The sequence below is a fragment of the Ammodytes marinus genome (assembly GCF_949987685.1).
Source record: "Ammodytes marinus genome assembly, chromosome: 5".
NCBI lineage: Eukaryota > Metazoa > Chordata > Actinopteri > Uranoscopiformes > Ammodytidae > Ammodytes > Ammodytes marinus.
The window spans coordinates 481248-498448 of NC_137234.1; the positions used below are offsets into that span (position 1 = coordinate 481248).

At 39.8% G+C, this 17201-nt stretch overlaps 1 protein-coding gene across 2 annotated transcripts in view; it reads right to left on the bottom strand.

Moving 5' to 3' along the window:
- Nucleotides 1-15110: 15110 nt before the first annotated feature.
- LOC307250772 (carbohydrate sulfotransferase 8-like) overlaps nt 15111-17201 on the bottom strand; it is a 33304-nt gene continuing 31213 nt past the window's right edge. For both annotated transcript variants that reach the window (XM_080027954.1, XM_080027953.1), the window contains one exon: nt 15111-17060. In XM_080027954.1, the coding sequence (XP_079884080.1) occupies nt 16545-17060 (516 nt within the window). In that variant the 3' untranslated portion in view covers nt 15111-16544. The remainder of the gene's footprint in view (nt 17061-17201) is intronic.

Consider the following 17201-nt stretch of genomic DNA (forward strand, 5'->3'; position numbering starts at 1 on the left):
TTATTTTCTTCCTCCGGGAATTTTTAATTTATAAGAGACATTGCTACCTTATTTTTCATTGCTTATTACTTTATGTACAAACCACCACAGTGGTTTATAATTCAAGCCATGGAAACAGTTTGCCTTACACATCAAGACCCATAAATACAATACATGTTATACATTCAAACGGGCCAATGCTGAAACCAAATAAGTCTATTTTGCCTTTACATGTCTTCAGGGAGGGATTGTGTGCTCGTATATAAACCGTACACAGTAAGACATTGAGTATGTACATATTAATCCTGCAGCACGACGCGAACACAGAAAAATTTAAACATTTGATCAAATGCTAGTCATGATACTACTAGAGCAGTGGAAACAGTTGAATAATATCTTTTTCCGCTCTATAGGAAGTTTTCAGCTCACCATCTTATTGGGTGTTTTTATTTGCCCACATATACTTCCATTGTAGCCGACAGGTAACTATGGTTAAATAAGATTTTATTACCTTTTTTATTTTTAAGAAATCAGTCATTAGTTATTCTTCTTCTCTAGCTCTCTTTTGTTTGCTCGGTTGTCCTTTTGAGTCATGACAATAACCAATGGACCTAATAAAATATCCTGTAGTCTACTTTTTCCTCCTTTTCACTCAGCTCCATCTGCCGTTTTAGAGACACTTGGCTGGATGGAGTAAACTATTTAAGGGCATTTTGATAGTGGACACAGCCTTCACTATTTAAAAAAAAGGAAAACTTTAGTCACTCAACTTTATGACTTTTGACTAGGCTACTTGTTTTTTCCCAAGAGAACTATAATTCCCTAGCCTGGCACCACCCGCCTACATACTTCAGCTCAATTTTCATTTCCTTTCAGTAGTCAGTCTGGGTCTGCGGTATATTAGTGGGTTCTATCCAGCCAGATTTCTGCCAGTCCAATCAGCGAACAGAGGGAGTGGCTCAGAAGCCGGTGCATGACATATGTCACGACAAACGTTATGCGATTGGTTGGCAGATCCAATAGTTTTAAACTTCTACAGATACCTGTCTTCAAGTGAGTTAACGTTTGTCAATTGAGCGATTCCAGACCTTCTGTACAAATGAAATTAAGTACGATGGTCTGGTAGGACCAGGCTAATAATTCACAGCATTCAAGCATTTTTGTAACTTATCTTTCTTGAAAACCAACCTTTGAAACGTATAAAAAAAAATTACCTAGGCCTATTAATATTTAGTATTTGTACATCTTATGGTAAATGAAATAGGTTGTTGTAAATGTTTTGGGAGTATTTCTCCACAGCTTCAATTCCGACATAGGCCTACTGTGGACTCAGCTGAGATGTTTGAGCGGCAGACTTTCGGAAGCGGCAAATGGGGGCTTACTGTGTCTTGGGCAGTAGAAAATGTGGCAGAAGCCGTCTGTCAGTTAGTTCGTACCCACATTAATACCTGAAAAAACAAGTGGCTTTACCCAGCGCCATGGGTGCCCGCAAACTTTGGAAACTTTTAATTAATTTTAATGATTGATTCTTTTCTCTCTTCAGGTGCCCATGATTGGAATGATGTCCCATGCGACCGCCGTTTTCCATACGTTTGTGCCCGTGATAAGTGAAGCCTCCTAACTCCCACTACCATGTGACCCACTAGGATGACGTCACGAATGCTTTGATATTTTATTTCCAAAAAAGTGAATTCCGCAAATAAAAATAATCTTTAAGCATAAAGTGTTTCTGGTGTGAAATCCTTATTCCCAGTGGAGCTTCTAGACCAGTTTTCCATTCAACCCGGGACAAGACATTTTTAGTTCACTATATTAAAGGTGCAGTGTGTTGAATGTATTATTTGTCATAACAAACTTGGTAGAAAGGAAATATAATGTTTAAAAGTATATTTTAATAATCATTGCTGAGGCCGCCATGTTTCTACAGTAGCACAGAACGGACAGACTTAACGACCTTACACAAATTCACAGTTTGCCTAAATCAGAACACCATCACTCACCACCGCCACTGGAAATGCTTACATGCGCGTTAGGTCTAACAAAAACAAACGATAAACAATCTCCCAACTCCTTCAGATCCCGGACGAGCCCCCAAATATGTTACCACCCTCTTTTATGAAGGTGAGCGTACCCATGACAAAGGCATTATGGAGAAACTATATAAAAATAAAAAAAGACTTTGCCCTGATAGTCTCGTTTGCTGTTACATGTAATTTATGATCATCAGAGGAAAAATGAGACTGTTTCAGAAATATTTCAAAGTTCCTTGTGACAAATTGGATTGTCTATCTTGAACTATATGAATATATGTGACATTTCTGGACATGTTTGTTGTGTGGAAGGCTCTGAGACACACCCTCTCTCTCTCTCTCTTGCTCTCTCTCTCCCTCTCTCTCTCCCTCTCCCTCTTTCTCTCTCCCTCTCTCTCTCTCTCTCTCTCTCTCTCTCTCTCTCTCTCATCCAAACTGGCTATAAAAAGTGCATTGTTTTCTTTGTAGCTATATAAAAAAGCCCTTAGAAAATAATAATACTATATATAAAATCATATGAATGAAAATGTAGGGGAGAGTGGCCTAAGTTGTGCAACTTTTCACTCAAAGTGACTTTAAAGTAAGGCCTTGACAGTAAAGTCTCCAACTCAAATATGTACATATATTTCAGGGTGTTGTGCATCCCTGGCAATAAAAACTTTGGATCTGGAATAAACTGTTGAAGAAATATAGCTTTCGGAAAAAAAGTTGTCTTGTTGCACAACTTGCCCCCGGTGTGGTGTAAGTTGTGCGGTTGGAGAGAGTACCATGGGGTGAATTGTGCCATTGATATATATCTCATAAACTGTAATGCAAGACAAATCCATAAGACAATTACTTATTTAAGGTTTATTTAAAGTAAATAAAGTAAATAGTTGACAAAGATTGAAGGACAATTTTCTTAAACAAGGCCTAGCAGATCTAATGGTTTCACCTGCAAAGCTCACAATGACAAAGTCACCATCATCATCTTTCTGGCCATCTGAACTCTCATCAGTGGTGTCGTTAAGTGGAATGGAGATGTCAGTCTCTTCTGAGCTACTGTAGACAATCACTTTCTTTTGGTGACCAGCGTATACAGCCATGCCACTGGCACAACCCTCAGAAATGTACTTTGCACTAGTTGCTCCGTGCTTGTGGAACCAACTGCCACCTGACATATGCGATTCCCTCTACATTTCTGCCTTTAAATCAAGGCTCAAAACCCATATGTACACCCTGGTGTTTCCTCCCCATTAACTATCTTACCTCTGCACTACTATCTGTGTTTATGTGGATGTATGGGCTTTACGTCTTTTATTTTGGTTATTGTTATTTTACCTTCATTGTTTACCTACTGAATGCTCTATGTGCAGCACTTAGGACAGTGCAAACTGTCATAAATGTGCTTTTATAAATACATTTTACTTACTTACTTACTTATAACTCACCTAGGCCTTCTGGCACAAATCACCCCATCCCCAGAATGTTGGATAATAAGTATGATGCAGCAATTTAGGGCTGACATCGTGCTAACTGTATAGACACAAAGTGTAGCATACCAAAGCACTAAAACATGTGTCAAATGTTTTCAAACTTGTCTATAAGTGTTCAGACACAATAATCAAAAAACCTTGATCATGGAAATTTTACTTTGAAAGGCAAAACACAGTTTTTTTAGCTTAAATGTGCTCATATCTTATTCCTTGCGTCTCCCTTCTTTACAGGATGAGTTAAATGGATGGCTCTTCTTAAATATGTGGTCACATTTCCAATTTCTTCCACGGTTTTCTAGAAACAAGGGGTGGCACAACTTCCAAAATGCACAACTTAGGCCACTCTCCCCTACTTTTAATCAGCCTTTTGTAAAAGCTCGCTTTATAAGTGGATGTTGCAACTTTTTGTTGTACGCTTCTTACTCTCCTTAGGAGGATGAGAAATGTATGTTTCTTGTTCTCATTGTAAGATATTTAGATCGAAACAGAGTAGTACGTGAGGGAGACAAACGAGGAAACTTTTAACTTTAAGACAGAATCACTAAAGTATGGTATTTAAACGTGCTCAGAGGAACTTTTTGTGTGATAATTCTAGCGCCCCTTTCTGACAAAAGCGGTAGTGTTCTTACTATGTTCCTGGGTGGGTGAGCGTACCCATGACACAGCATTAAGAAAAACTATATAAAAATAGCATTTTTTGATCTGCACGTAGGCCTACCATACAGACTTTTAGGAAAATGCATCCCTAGCCACCAGATGGCTCTCTCTCCCTCTCTCTCTCCCTCTCTCCCTCTTTCTCTCTCCCCCTCTCTCTCTCTCTCTCTCTCTCTCTCTCTCTCTCTCTCTCTCTCTCTCTCTCTCTCACCTAAACTGGCTAGATAAAGTGCATTATTTTCTTTGTAAGTTTTATCTCGTTCTGTGGAACTTTCTTTATCATAATCTTGTGATTTTAATACTTCCTCCTTCCTCATACCCCTCTAAGCTTGCAGCTGTGAGCTGTATATACAGTATGTGACATTTCTGGACTTGTTTGTTGTGTGGAAGGCTCTGAGACACACACATCCTCTCTCTCCCTCCCTCTCTCTCTCTCTCTCTTTCTATCTCTCCCTCCCTCTCTCTCTCTCTTTCTCTCTCCCCCTCTCTCTCCCTCTCTCTCTCCCTCTCTCTATCTCCCTCCCTCTCTCTCTCCCCCTCTCTATCTCCCTCTCTCTCCCTATCTCTCTCTCTCCCTCTCTCTCTCTCTCTCTCTCTCTCTCTCTCTCTCTCTCACCTAAACTGGCTAGATAAAGTGCATTATTTTCTTTGTAAGTTTTATCTCGTTCTGTGGAACTTTCTTTATCTTAATCTTGTGATTTTAATACTTCCTCCCTCCTCGTACCACTCTAAGCTTGCAGCTGTGAGCTGTATATACAGTATGTGACATTTCTGGACATGTTTGTTGTGTGGAAGGCTCTGAGACACACACATCCTCTCTCTCTCGCTCTCTCTCTCTCTCTCTTTCTCTCTCTCCCCCTCTCTCGCTCTCTCCCTCCCTCTCTCTTTCTTTCTTTCTCTCTCTCCCCCTCTCTCTCCCTCGTTCCCTCTCTCTCTCCCTCTCTCTATCTCCCTCCCTCTCTCTATCTCCCTCCCTCTCTCTCTCCCTCTCTCTCTCTCTCCCTCTTTCTCTCTCTCTCTCCCTCTCTCTCCCTCTCTCTCTCTCTCCCTCTTTCTCTCTCCCTCTCTCTCCCTCTCTCTCCCTCTCTCTCCCTCTCTCTTTCTCTCCCCCTCTCTCTCCCTCTCCCTCTCTCTCTCTCTCTCTCTCTCTCACTCTCTCTCTCTCTCTCTCTCTCTCTCTCTCTCTCTCTCTCTCTCACCTAAACTGGCTAGATAAAGTGCATTATTTTCTTTTTAAGTTTTATCTCGTTCTGTGGAACTTTCTTTATCTTAATCTTGTGATTTTAATACTTCCTCATACCCTCATATAAGCAGACCTGAGACGGATAAAAAAAATGATAAATCCCGCCCTCCTTCATACGTATTTGCAAACGCATTTTAATTGTTGTCTTAACATTGTAAATAAGAACATGTTCTTAAGAACTTGCCGGTTTCAATAAACGTGAAAAAAAACCTTAAACAAACAGTCCAGGTGTGAGCTCAGTGCTGTATATATACAGGTAAGTATTCCTTCACCAGACACACACCTTCCTGCTCTTCACTCTCTCTGCATCAGACTTCAGCACTACTGCAAAGGTAATTCACTTTCCATTCAATATGTCGATCAACAGACCTTTATTTTTTTGTTTTTTTATTATCAATTTCTTCATTTTTTGAAATAGTTCGACTATGTTAAATGTTGAACCCCAATGTTTACTACATTAAGGGGAAAACACAGCTTTTCTTGATGCTCTTGACCACAAATTTAAACTATTTTTCATGTCAAATGTTTTTCTACAGAAGGCTCTACCTTTCCACTTGGTGTTCCTCCTCTGTCTGACTCGTGGGCTGTTGATTTCAGGGACTGTAAGTGCAGATTTATTTGATAAATCAAAAAAGAAAAGTTCACCCTAAGAACTCGCTGTTTTTGCAACTTTTTACCTTTTTGTGAATTTTTTAGATTTTGCAATTTTTGGGGTTTCTGCAACCTTGCCTTTTTTGTGACTTTTTTGTTTTTGCAAAATTGCGTTTTTGCGAAATTGTTTGCTTTTTTGTGACATTTTGCGCATTTATACTATAAGTTTTGGTCAAATTTACAGTATATGTGAAGCCAGGGATCAAAAATAACTTTTTGGCTTATCGGCCAAGGTGGGTGGCAGATAAAAACATTTACCAGCCAGAACTAAACAAATACTTTTGCATTGCATTTTGCTCTCATTACCTATGAGCAAGTCATCAATATTATATCCTGGTGTGCAGTAATAATGAATAGGATGCACAAATCTTTTATATCAACTCACATTGGCATATTCATTTTCATTCATTTCATTTAACCTTTATTTATTCTTGAAAGATCAGTTGAGGGGTGTCCCTCATTTGCAATGACGTCGAGTAAAGCCCTGACCGGGGAGCTACCACAATATTTGACTGTAATGCTGCAAATTTCAGATGGGCTTTATCAGACCCGCTCCACTGACATGCTTATGCTTTATGTCCCACAAGCCCGGTCTGAGCTGGGAAAGACGGCTTTTAGCTTCAATGCCCCTGACTCCTGGAACAACTTACAGCAACAAATTAAAATAAATTCCATCATATCCTTTAATACATTTAGATATATTATTTTAACTCTGCCAAACTCTACCTGTAACTGCTTTAATTAGGCTATTTTTTTTGCTTTTAATTTGTTTGACTGGACGTCATTGATCTCCTGAGTATAAATAAAGTTTAAATTATTATTGTTTTTTTAATTTAATTGCAATTTAGACAAACCTGCCGATACCAATTTTCTTTCTATTATTGAAAACCAAACTATTAAAAATGGAACGTAAGAAATTAGTATAAAAATGTGTTCAACTTAGTCTAAATTGAATGTTTTGGGAGTAGATCTTCTGTGGCTTTCACCAGCCAAAGTGGCGGGTGTTCTCAATAACTCACTCGCCTAAGACTAAATTTTTTATTTGGTGAGTGGCGAGAGTTCATTTTGAGCCTTGTGTGAAGCATTTTGGTTGTAGACACATTAAAGGCACCAGACAAACATACAAAGCAATACAATGCCTGTCTGGTTGACCTTATGATGTTGCACCCAAAGGCTTTGAGGGGAAGAAATAACTTCAGATTATTATCTAGATAATAGATAGATGTTAAGATGAGAAACCTCAAAGTGCCATTTCCAAGCTGATGAATTGAATTTTTTCTGTCCACAGCGGTCCGCCAGCATCGAGCCCCGCGCCAGATGTTGGTAGCTTCACTTATTTATTCATGTTCTTTGTTCAATTACATTTAATGGCAGAAGTTCATACAGACACCATTATGTCCTCTGGTTATCTGGAATACCACTGGACCAAGAGACAGTAGCTCTGAAATTGTGTGATGTGTCATCAAAAAAACGTCCTCTTACAGTGCAAAAAACTTCCAAATGGGCGCCAAAAAGTACCTCAAATGGACGTCTTTTTTTGTGGGGGATTTATGCCCAAAACTTTGCAAAGAAATGCATCCGAAAACACCCTAAACAACTACAAACTTTCACCTTAAAGGTGGAGTCAGCGATTCTGGAGAATGCTTGTTGTCAAATTCACTTTTTGTCGACATCAATGCATATCTCCTCACTACCTGTCTCTCGGCCTACTGTGTGTACACTGAATACACAGCCTAAGCTCTGTAAACAAAGGACCCACTGTAGTTAGCAACATACCGGTTTACAGAGCCCAGGCTGTACACTGGTATGTAAAGATTAACGCCTCCCAGAGGGCAGTAGCTGGAAGGCCTAGTGTGCAGGGTGAGTGGGGTCGGAGATGATTTTTCGTGCTCTGCGTAATGTCCGTTTGTGGTAGAGTGAATCAAGGGATGGTAGGGGTGTGCCAATAATTTTGGATGCTCTATTGATGATGCGTTGTAGTTTCTTCCGGGAGAGTGAGTCTGGACTGCCGAACCAGACTGTGATGGATGAGGTGAGGATGCTTTCTACGATGGCTGTGTAGAAGCGGAACAGAAGATGGGACCTTACCCTGAACTTCTTGAGCTGACGGAGATGGAAAAGTCTTTGCTGGGCTTTTTTGTAGGTGTGGTCTGCGTTTATTTTCCATTTGAGGTTATTGCTGATGTGGGTTCCGAGGAGTTTGAATGTGTCAGTGATGGAGATGGATTCACCTTTAATGAGCACAGGGGTTTTTGGGGGATGGCTGGCGTCTTGGGTCGATGATGAGTTCCTTTGTTTTTGACGAGTTGAGTATGAGATCATGGTCTGTGCACCGGGTCACTGCTTGGTTGATCTGTGCACGGTATTCTGTTTCTTGGTTGTTGGTGATGAGTCCTATGATGGTTGAGTCGTCCGCGTACTTGTACAGGTTGACAGAGCTGTGGTGGGATGAGAGCTTGTTTGTGTAAAGGGAGAATAGCCAGGGTGAGAGAACACAGCCTTGGGGTGTGCCTGTACTGAGGAAGAGAGGGGAGGATGTGATATTGTTGATCTTAACCTTCTGTTGCCTGTTCCAGAGAAAGATGTGAATCCAGTGACAGATGCATGGGTCGATGTTCATGTCCAGTAATGTATTGAATACTTTGGCCGGGTTTATTGTGTTGAATGCAGAACTGAAATCCATGAACAGGATGCGGGCATATGTGTTGGCGGACTCCAGGTGGTTCAGAATGTGATGAGTTGCTAAGTTGACGGTGTCTTCAACTGACCTGTTGGCTCTGTATGCAAATTGATATGGGTCCATGGGTGACAGTTTTCAGGTGATTTAGTATGATGCGCTCAAATGATTTCATAACTGCTGATGTCAAGGCAATGGGTCTGTAGTCATTGAGGCAGGAGATGGTCTTGGTTTTGGGAACTGATGTAGAGATGAGCCCCTGGATATGGCAGCCATCTTAGCAGTAGCTAAACATACATTTTTGGGGGTAGGGAATCCAATTATCAATTGATTTGTAATGAATTTTGGGCATGACCAAAACATATGTACATACTATCATATTTCATAATATATTGTTATTACAGATGAACCATTTCAATCAATTAACTGATCCATTTCTTACAAAAACCTGAAAGCTTTCTGTAACTGTGATCCTGTACAGACTCTCCCCCCTACACATCACACAGAGACACTGAGGAGTCAGGGAACCTAAACCCAAACCCCGGGTAAAGAGGTTTAGTGAATGTAGTGTTGAAGGTGTAGAGGTGGATCAGTGAGTCAGAGGAGACACTGTAGAAGGACAGAGAGCCAGCAGGACAGTCCACATACACTGCTACTCTGTGAGAGACAGAGGAGGAGGGGATGGATGTTCTTATCTTATTGTGCCGGACAGAGTAAACACCATCAGAGCAGTCCAGACTCCAGGACTGATCTTTGTGTCCAAACCAACAGTCATCACTGACTCCTTTCCTCCTGATTCCTCTGTAACTCACTGATATTGAAACCTGTCCTCTCCACTTGACCTCCCAGTAACGGCGACCAGTCAGACCATTACTACACAGCAGCTGAGGATAGGGGTCAAATCTCTCTGGATGATCAGGATATGGCTGATCCTCCTCCCACACACGTGTCACCTTCCTGTTGTTGTCAGACAGTTTGAGCTCTTTGTTTGCTGTGTTTGTGTCCAGTGTGAGTTCACAGGAATCTGATGGAGAGAAAAAGACAGTTATTAATCCCTCATCTGTTCATTGATTGACAGTTTGATGATTATGAACATTATAAACACACTTACACTTCCTCAGACCTGGTGTCAGCCATTGGACTCCAGCAGGCTCCACCCTGAAAGGAGAGGGGGGGGGGGGTCAGACCAGCATGTACTCTTTCAGCATGGACACATGGACATTACATTAGCTTGTTGCTCCACTGGCACTCATGGCCGTGTCGTGTCGAGACGGGGCTCACTGTGTTGACGTCACTGAGTGATGAGGAATCAGCGTCATTATTCAGTGACGTGTTAATATCTTCAGCGACTCTGCCAGGTATAACACCGGAAGTTTTTTTTTGTAAAACTGAGTTTGGCTTTTAACTGAACTAATTTATTGACTTTTATTATGTCTTCCATTACATGTTTTACTATTCTTTACCTAGATATGTAATTTAACTATTATGATTATGATCATAATTATTGATTTACTTATCTCTTTTACTTTAAATGTTTTGATAATTTATTTAGTTTGTTCTTTACTTATTTATTTTTAATAAACTATTAGTCTTAGTCTTCTTAACTACTTAATACTTTTATTTGTATTTATTTTTACTTCTATCCTTTGATTATTTTATCTATTTTTCAGCATTATTTATTTATTATATTTTGACAATTATTTTCCAAATGCACTGAGTTAGTCCTCTGGTGTTTACTCAGTTCAGGTTTATTTCTCTATTGACCCATGATTTTACTAATTGTTTTAGTTTGTTCACATTTATCTAGTTCTGTTGAAGTGTTTTTATTTTATTTCTGAAAGTTATTAGTCGCTCTGTCTGTGAGTGTGAGGTTGTTGATTGTATTTTATAAAGCACTTTTCAAATTGTAAAGCTAATTCTATGTACGTTATTGTGTCATTAAAGCATTTCAGACGCAGTCATTTTAAACTAACTATAACTATGAACAGCAAAAAAGGGCAGTGCTGCTTTTATACGTTATCAACTCAGGGCAGAGTATCATTTTATATTTTAATTAACAGTCGTGCAACAGTTCGTTTAGTGGTCATATTCATTCACACACATAAGTACCAGAGGGCGGTGCATCATCAGTTGAATGCACACCAACAACCGGTTCACCTTACTGTAATGAAAATTCAAACCTCTGCCGTGCTGGGCTGAGGGGCCAAGTCAAAACCATATTTATGGAAAAACTATGAGCCAGAGAAACTGTCCGCAGCTCTTTCTCCTCTATCAGACTGACAGCAGCCTCTTCATACCTGAGAGTGTCCAGTCTCCAGAGGGGACCGTCCCGTCCAGCAGACAGTAGCTCCACTCCTGAGGCTCCTGGATGGTTGTAGCTCAGGTCCAGCTCTCTCAGATGGGAGGGGTTGGAGCTCAGAGTTGAGGCCAGAGAAGCACAACCTTCCTCTGTGATCAGACAACCTGACAGACTACACGCACACACACACACACACACACACACACACACACACACACACACACACACACACACACACAGCTTTGAGATTGAATAATGACGGTGCAGTGATTTGAGTCATGGACAGTTAGAGATCCTCATGTCACCTCTGAGCTTTGGTCTGGCCGCCATGTTCCCCTCCCTCCTCTCTGTCCTCACTCTGATCCATAGCAGAGCCCACACCTTCACACACACTTTCACCTGGAGAGAAAACACATCAACATCAACTGAAATCCTCTTTTCTATCACCACTCCTGTAAACTTTACAGAGTAAAAGTAATAGTTCCCCCTAGACAACGCACGCCTCTTGCTTTAACCTTCCTCTCGTGTTAGGGTCGCCACCGACCCGTTTTGGTTTTCAAATGCATAAAAGAACCACTTTCATTTAGAAATGTGTTCTCATACCCCTCAGTAATAATCAGGTAACACAACAACCAAATATTTATTTATATGATTCTCTTAAGGTTCATTTGACAATTTTTTTAATTGAAATTGAGGCGTATACTGACAAAAAAGGCCCAGCCGCCTACACCAAAAGTATTAAAAACAATATTTTCATGGATAAGGAAGCCAAGAGATGAGAAACAAACTGGATGATAGATAAATGTTTTTAGTGTTTTTTACAGCTGATTTCAGACACGGGTCGATACCGACCCGCTAACACCATGGATGGTAACAGAAAGTTAACACAGGAGGAAGGTTAACTCCCCCTTTTTTTTTTAAACAAGAAAATGTTCTAAAATCATCAATCAAACAGTGAAATCTGGTGGTTGTGCAGTCTGTCTGTTTTGCCAGTCAGCAAGACATTATATGTTATAACAGGTTGAGCTACCCAGCAGTATGTAAAGTAGTTTGTATTCTACCTGTGTGAGCCACGTCACTATCAGATCATTTCAAACGTCCTCTGTGTTCATACAGCTGACCTCCAGCAGATGGCGCCACGTCTACAGAGCAGAAGAGGAAGATTAGAGCCAGAAACAGAACATGTGATTGACGTACAGCAGGCCTGTGTGTACAACAATCAGTGTTGCCACAGTTACTTTCAAAAAGTAACTAAGTTAGATTACAAGTTACTTTACAGGTTAACCCTAACCCTTGAAAATTGACTATGCAATATGATACATTCTAACTCCCCAAACATACAAAGTTAGAAGGATTTTGTGGATTTGGGTTTGTTACAGAGGTGATATTTGTGATACATGTGATATTTTAGTGTTTTGAGTCTTCCCAGACACTGTTTTGGGAGTAAAATGTATGTTTTCTTAGTCTTCTAAATGTCGACTATTATCCACCACAGTGTAATAATGATTTTTTTTTTATTATTTACAAGTGTTGATTTAATCTCTGTTCTGTATTTCTGGAATCGTTTCTGCTTTTTTTGTTTATTTTACCACCAAAGGACTTGAGTCAGAGTCAGACTATGAAGCAGTAGCCATGTTTTTCAGATAAGGGGGTGTTGTGTTTGGATAAAACCTCCAGCTCAATTAAAATGTTATGAAATGTAAACCACGAGGATAGGCACTACTGCACCTGTTATTGTTGAGCCTGTCAAACTTGTTAAGCAATAATAGGTAAGAAACAGAGAGTCTGTGTGTGTGTGTTCTAGAGAGAGTGTGTGTCTCTCTCTCTGTGCATGTGATAGAGAGAGGGAGTCTGTGTGTGTGGGCCCTTTTTTAATGTTTTGCCACTGCCCCTTAGAGAGTAAGTACAAACCTTCACTGCAGTAAACATTCTAACAGCACCGTCAGATTATATTACTGCATCAACACACTGATTAGTATTAATAATAACATTACAGGGTTTGTCTGAGGAAAGTTGTTAGGCATCGGTGGTAAGCATCTTTGGAGGCAGTGAGATAAACCCTAAACCAAACATTTATTTATATGCAGTTGAGGACAAAATTATTAGCCTCCTATAATTTTTATTTTTTTGCTGTCCAGTAGAGCAAGGAATTTTTAATGAAGCTTTCCCAAACACATACTTTTATTTTGGATGATTGCATAATTTTACTTTGCACACAGAAACAAAATTATTTCACAAAACCCAAAAACTACCAGGGTCAAAATGATTTATATCCTGATATTAACAGCAGAGAACAAACTTTATTAAACTCTGCGTGGTGGGGTGAACTTAGGCTGCCCTGAAATAGACTACGAGAAACCCTGTTTCACATTAACACAACATAGAGGATCTTTGTTTATAGCTGTGTCACCTTTTTTGTTTATACAGGAGATTAATGATTAATACTTATCAAAAGTGCGACATTTCTGTATTATAAATGTTTTTTTTTGATTAGCCTAATGGGATATTCAAATATTTTTAGATGCTGGACTTTGATTTTCATGAGCTGTAAACCAGAATCCTTAAAAGTTAAACAAAAAAATGCCTGAAATATATCTCTAAATGTCTAATGCATCTAGAATATGGAATTTTCACTTTTTTAAATTACATTAAAAAAGAGCTTTTCCATGATACTCTAATAATATGAGTTTCAAGTAAAAGAGTTATGAGTTTTGACACATTCCACATGTTTTTTATTTTTTTACTGGAACTAGATTAGCAAAATATATAATATGATCATTATTATTATTATTAAGAATGAGAACAGAATTGATCTCTTACCTTCAGCCCGAACTTGAACGGAGAAAATAAACTGCGACACGTTGCTCTGTCAGGAGTGAAAGTATTAAAAATATTCTGTGTCATAAGCTTTAAACGACACTCGACATTAGCTTACTTGAAGTAACATTAGCTAGCTAAGAAAACACATGTTGAATGAATGACCATACCGGAGATAATACTATAATGTTTGCGTAGCCTACTAGCTAGCTAATGTGAAGCGGCTAATGTAACGTGATCGCTAATGTCGAGTGTAATACGGGTGACAGAGTTCTGAGTTCAGCTGCATTTGGCTGGTGGCAGGTGCTAACGCGAATTTCCAACCCTGAATATTTACACCACACACACTGATTAAAACCCACTTTATTTACCTGTTGAATTCACTCTGCTCCTCTCCAGTGACGTCAGTGACAGACCGAATAAACTCAGCGACCGTGTAATAATCCATTGATAACTTTTCAACTGATCCATCCCAGCGCCGATCTACAGTTTGAATCAGAGCCGATTCACCAATGTATTCTTCCACCGCCGCGCTGCAGTAATGTTTATCCTTTCCGCCGAGTCGACCGACCGTTGGCCAGTAGCTAGATCATTCCAATTGAAAGCTCAAATACTTTTTTAGTTTCATTGTAAAGAGAAAGTAAAAGGTTTGTTTAGGCTGGTCATTTATACGTAGGCCTACAACAGGTCATTTTCCAATTAACATTTAAATTCAAAATAACAAATGAATTGAATTCAAACTCTTCAATAGCCTGATGTATTTTCTATAACATAGCTACTAGCATGGTGACATTTAAAAAAAAAAAGTGCTACTTGATTTACTTTACACATACCAAAACTGCTAACAGTTTCATACATATAATAGGGAGAGGACAGTTTTATTAATTTTCAACATTTATTCATAGTAAACTTTTATATTGGACAATATTTGAGTCTCACATTAGCTAATTAACTTTTTAAAGGTGCTACGAGGAACTTTTAAGTATATCTGAAACAGTCTAATTTTTCCTCTGATGATAATAAATTACATGTAACAGCAAACAAGACCATCAGTGCAAATAATGCTATTTTAATATAGTTTTAATTAACCCTTTGTCATGGGTACGCGCTCACCCAGAAACAACAACAGTGGTAAAAAAACACTACCCAAAGGGGGGCGCTAGAATGAACACAAACTGAAAGTTCCTCAGAGCACCTTTTAAACAAGGAAAAATCAGATTTGAATTTGACATGTTCAGCCCAAATATATAAATAAATATTTATATAAAGTCACACGGAGCGAAGATGAATAAACAGACATTGACAAACACGTTTTATTCTCAGAGCAACGATTCAGACAGTAAAGCATCAGGTGACATGGCAGTGTTGTGTTAAGGCTTCCAGGCACAAACTTTCACTCTATTAAATATCTAAACTTTAAAGCTATAGTGCGTAACTTTTTTAATATAAATTATTCTTGGTTCCATTCAAGCCATCGCCAAACAAGTTGACACAAAGTTGAATAAGCCTATTATCAGCTCCACAAAACTCTCTCTGTATTCCTCAGCATGGCAGCGATTACAAATTGGTGTCATCCCCCCCAACCTGACACTGGTGCAGGAGCTCAGAAAAATCCCAAGAAGAGCCCAAGAAATGTTTCAGTTGTTGATTCTACTGCTAAGAAAAAAACCTGGACATACAGCAGAAGGTATAAAATCCATGTGCCATCACTGAAGGCTTTACCTCATGTAGATGCACCGACAGTGTAATTACTCAGAATTCCTCATGGGGGACAAAGTTACACACTATAGCTTTACATTTTATTGTTACAGACACACAGAAACATGAAAAAGAGTTTATAGGTAAAATCCTTCTCCACTTTAAAACTAGTTTTCAATATTAAGATTTTTCTTGTATATGATTTGTGGCAGTTAAGAGTTAGAACAAATAAATAAATGTACATTTAGTTTCAGTGCAGAAAGAAGAGTGAATTCTATACAGTAACATTTTAAATGTGGATTAAATACATTGAGACTTCATAGAAGTTATTAAAGCTGCTGCAAAACAACACACATTCAAACCAACTCTGACAGACAGACACACACACGCACACGCACACACACGCACACACACACACACACGCACACGCACACGCACACACACTCACACACAGGTGTAAATCTCTTACGGACAGAAAATAAAAAGGCTTCACAAATATATTATTGACAATGAATCAGTGCATATTTAGAGTCTGGTTTACATTTAGTGGTATAGTTCGGTACGGTTCACGTTTATTTATGTTCCCACTGTCCAAAGTTGTGAAGGGTCCCAAGATAAGTTAACCGCGCCGTACCTATTTCTAACCCTAACAGCTGTTCATACATAGGTCATACAAGTTAGTCAGTGGTTAGAGTTAGGAAAAGCTGGTCTCATGGCCACTTTGTTTACATACCAGTTTACAGAGCCTAGGCTGTGTATTAGCACTGGATTGTTTTCAGTGCACACACAGTACAGACAGGTAGCAGATCATGAGGAGATATTCACTGATTTTGACAAAAAGTGATTTTGTCAACAAGCGTTCTCCAGAATCACTGACTCCACCTTTAAGTTCCTCAGTAATTAGGGGTTAAGGTTAGGGTAAGTTGTCCGCAGTGCCCCTTTGTTTACATGCCTGTTTACAGAGCCTAGGCTGTGTATTAACACTGGATGTTTTCGTTAAGAATAAGGGGTCCTCTGTTCCTCAGTGCAGGTCCTTGAAGGGTTTGGGGTAGTTGAACATGAGGTAATCCATGTAGTAGAAGTCATAAGCCTTCTGCCTCTCCGTAGCGTTTAGCTGGGAGAAGTACGTGTGTGTGATGCCTTTAGATGTCCTCTCAGCTAGCGGGTTCCTGTCCTTAAAATCCGGGAAGGTTAAATTCCCCGGCGCTCCCACGTTACGCAGAAGAAAATTAGCTTCTTCTTCTATGTTCTCAAACTTGCCTATGAAGTTGTATCGTAGCATACAGGGGCTACACAGCGAGCTAACCGGCTCCCAGTGTATATCCATGCCCACGGGTCTGTGTACGTCCAGGAGATACTGTATGAATTCTCTGAACGTTACGCCCGCCCCCGTGCGCAGTGCGGAGCGGGAAGCGTTGGCTCGGTAGCGGGAGATGATGGGACGGCCGAACACGGGATGGTAGTAGGAGTTTGGACTCTCAAACTTATCTCTGAACGCTGAGACCAGACGCTCAAACGGCTCACGCACAAACAAAACCTGGAGGGGGGAGGAAATAGAATGATTAATATATTTGTTTTCTTGACAGGTAGGTAAGTAGACAGACAGACAGGCAGACAGACAGACAGGCAGACAGACAGACAGACAGACAGACAGACAGACAGACAGAGAGGAGGAAAT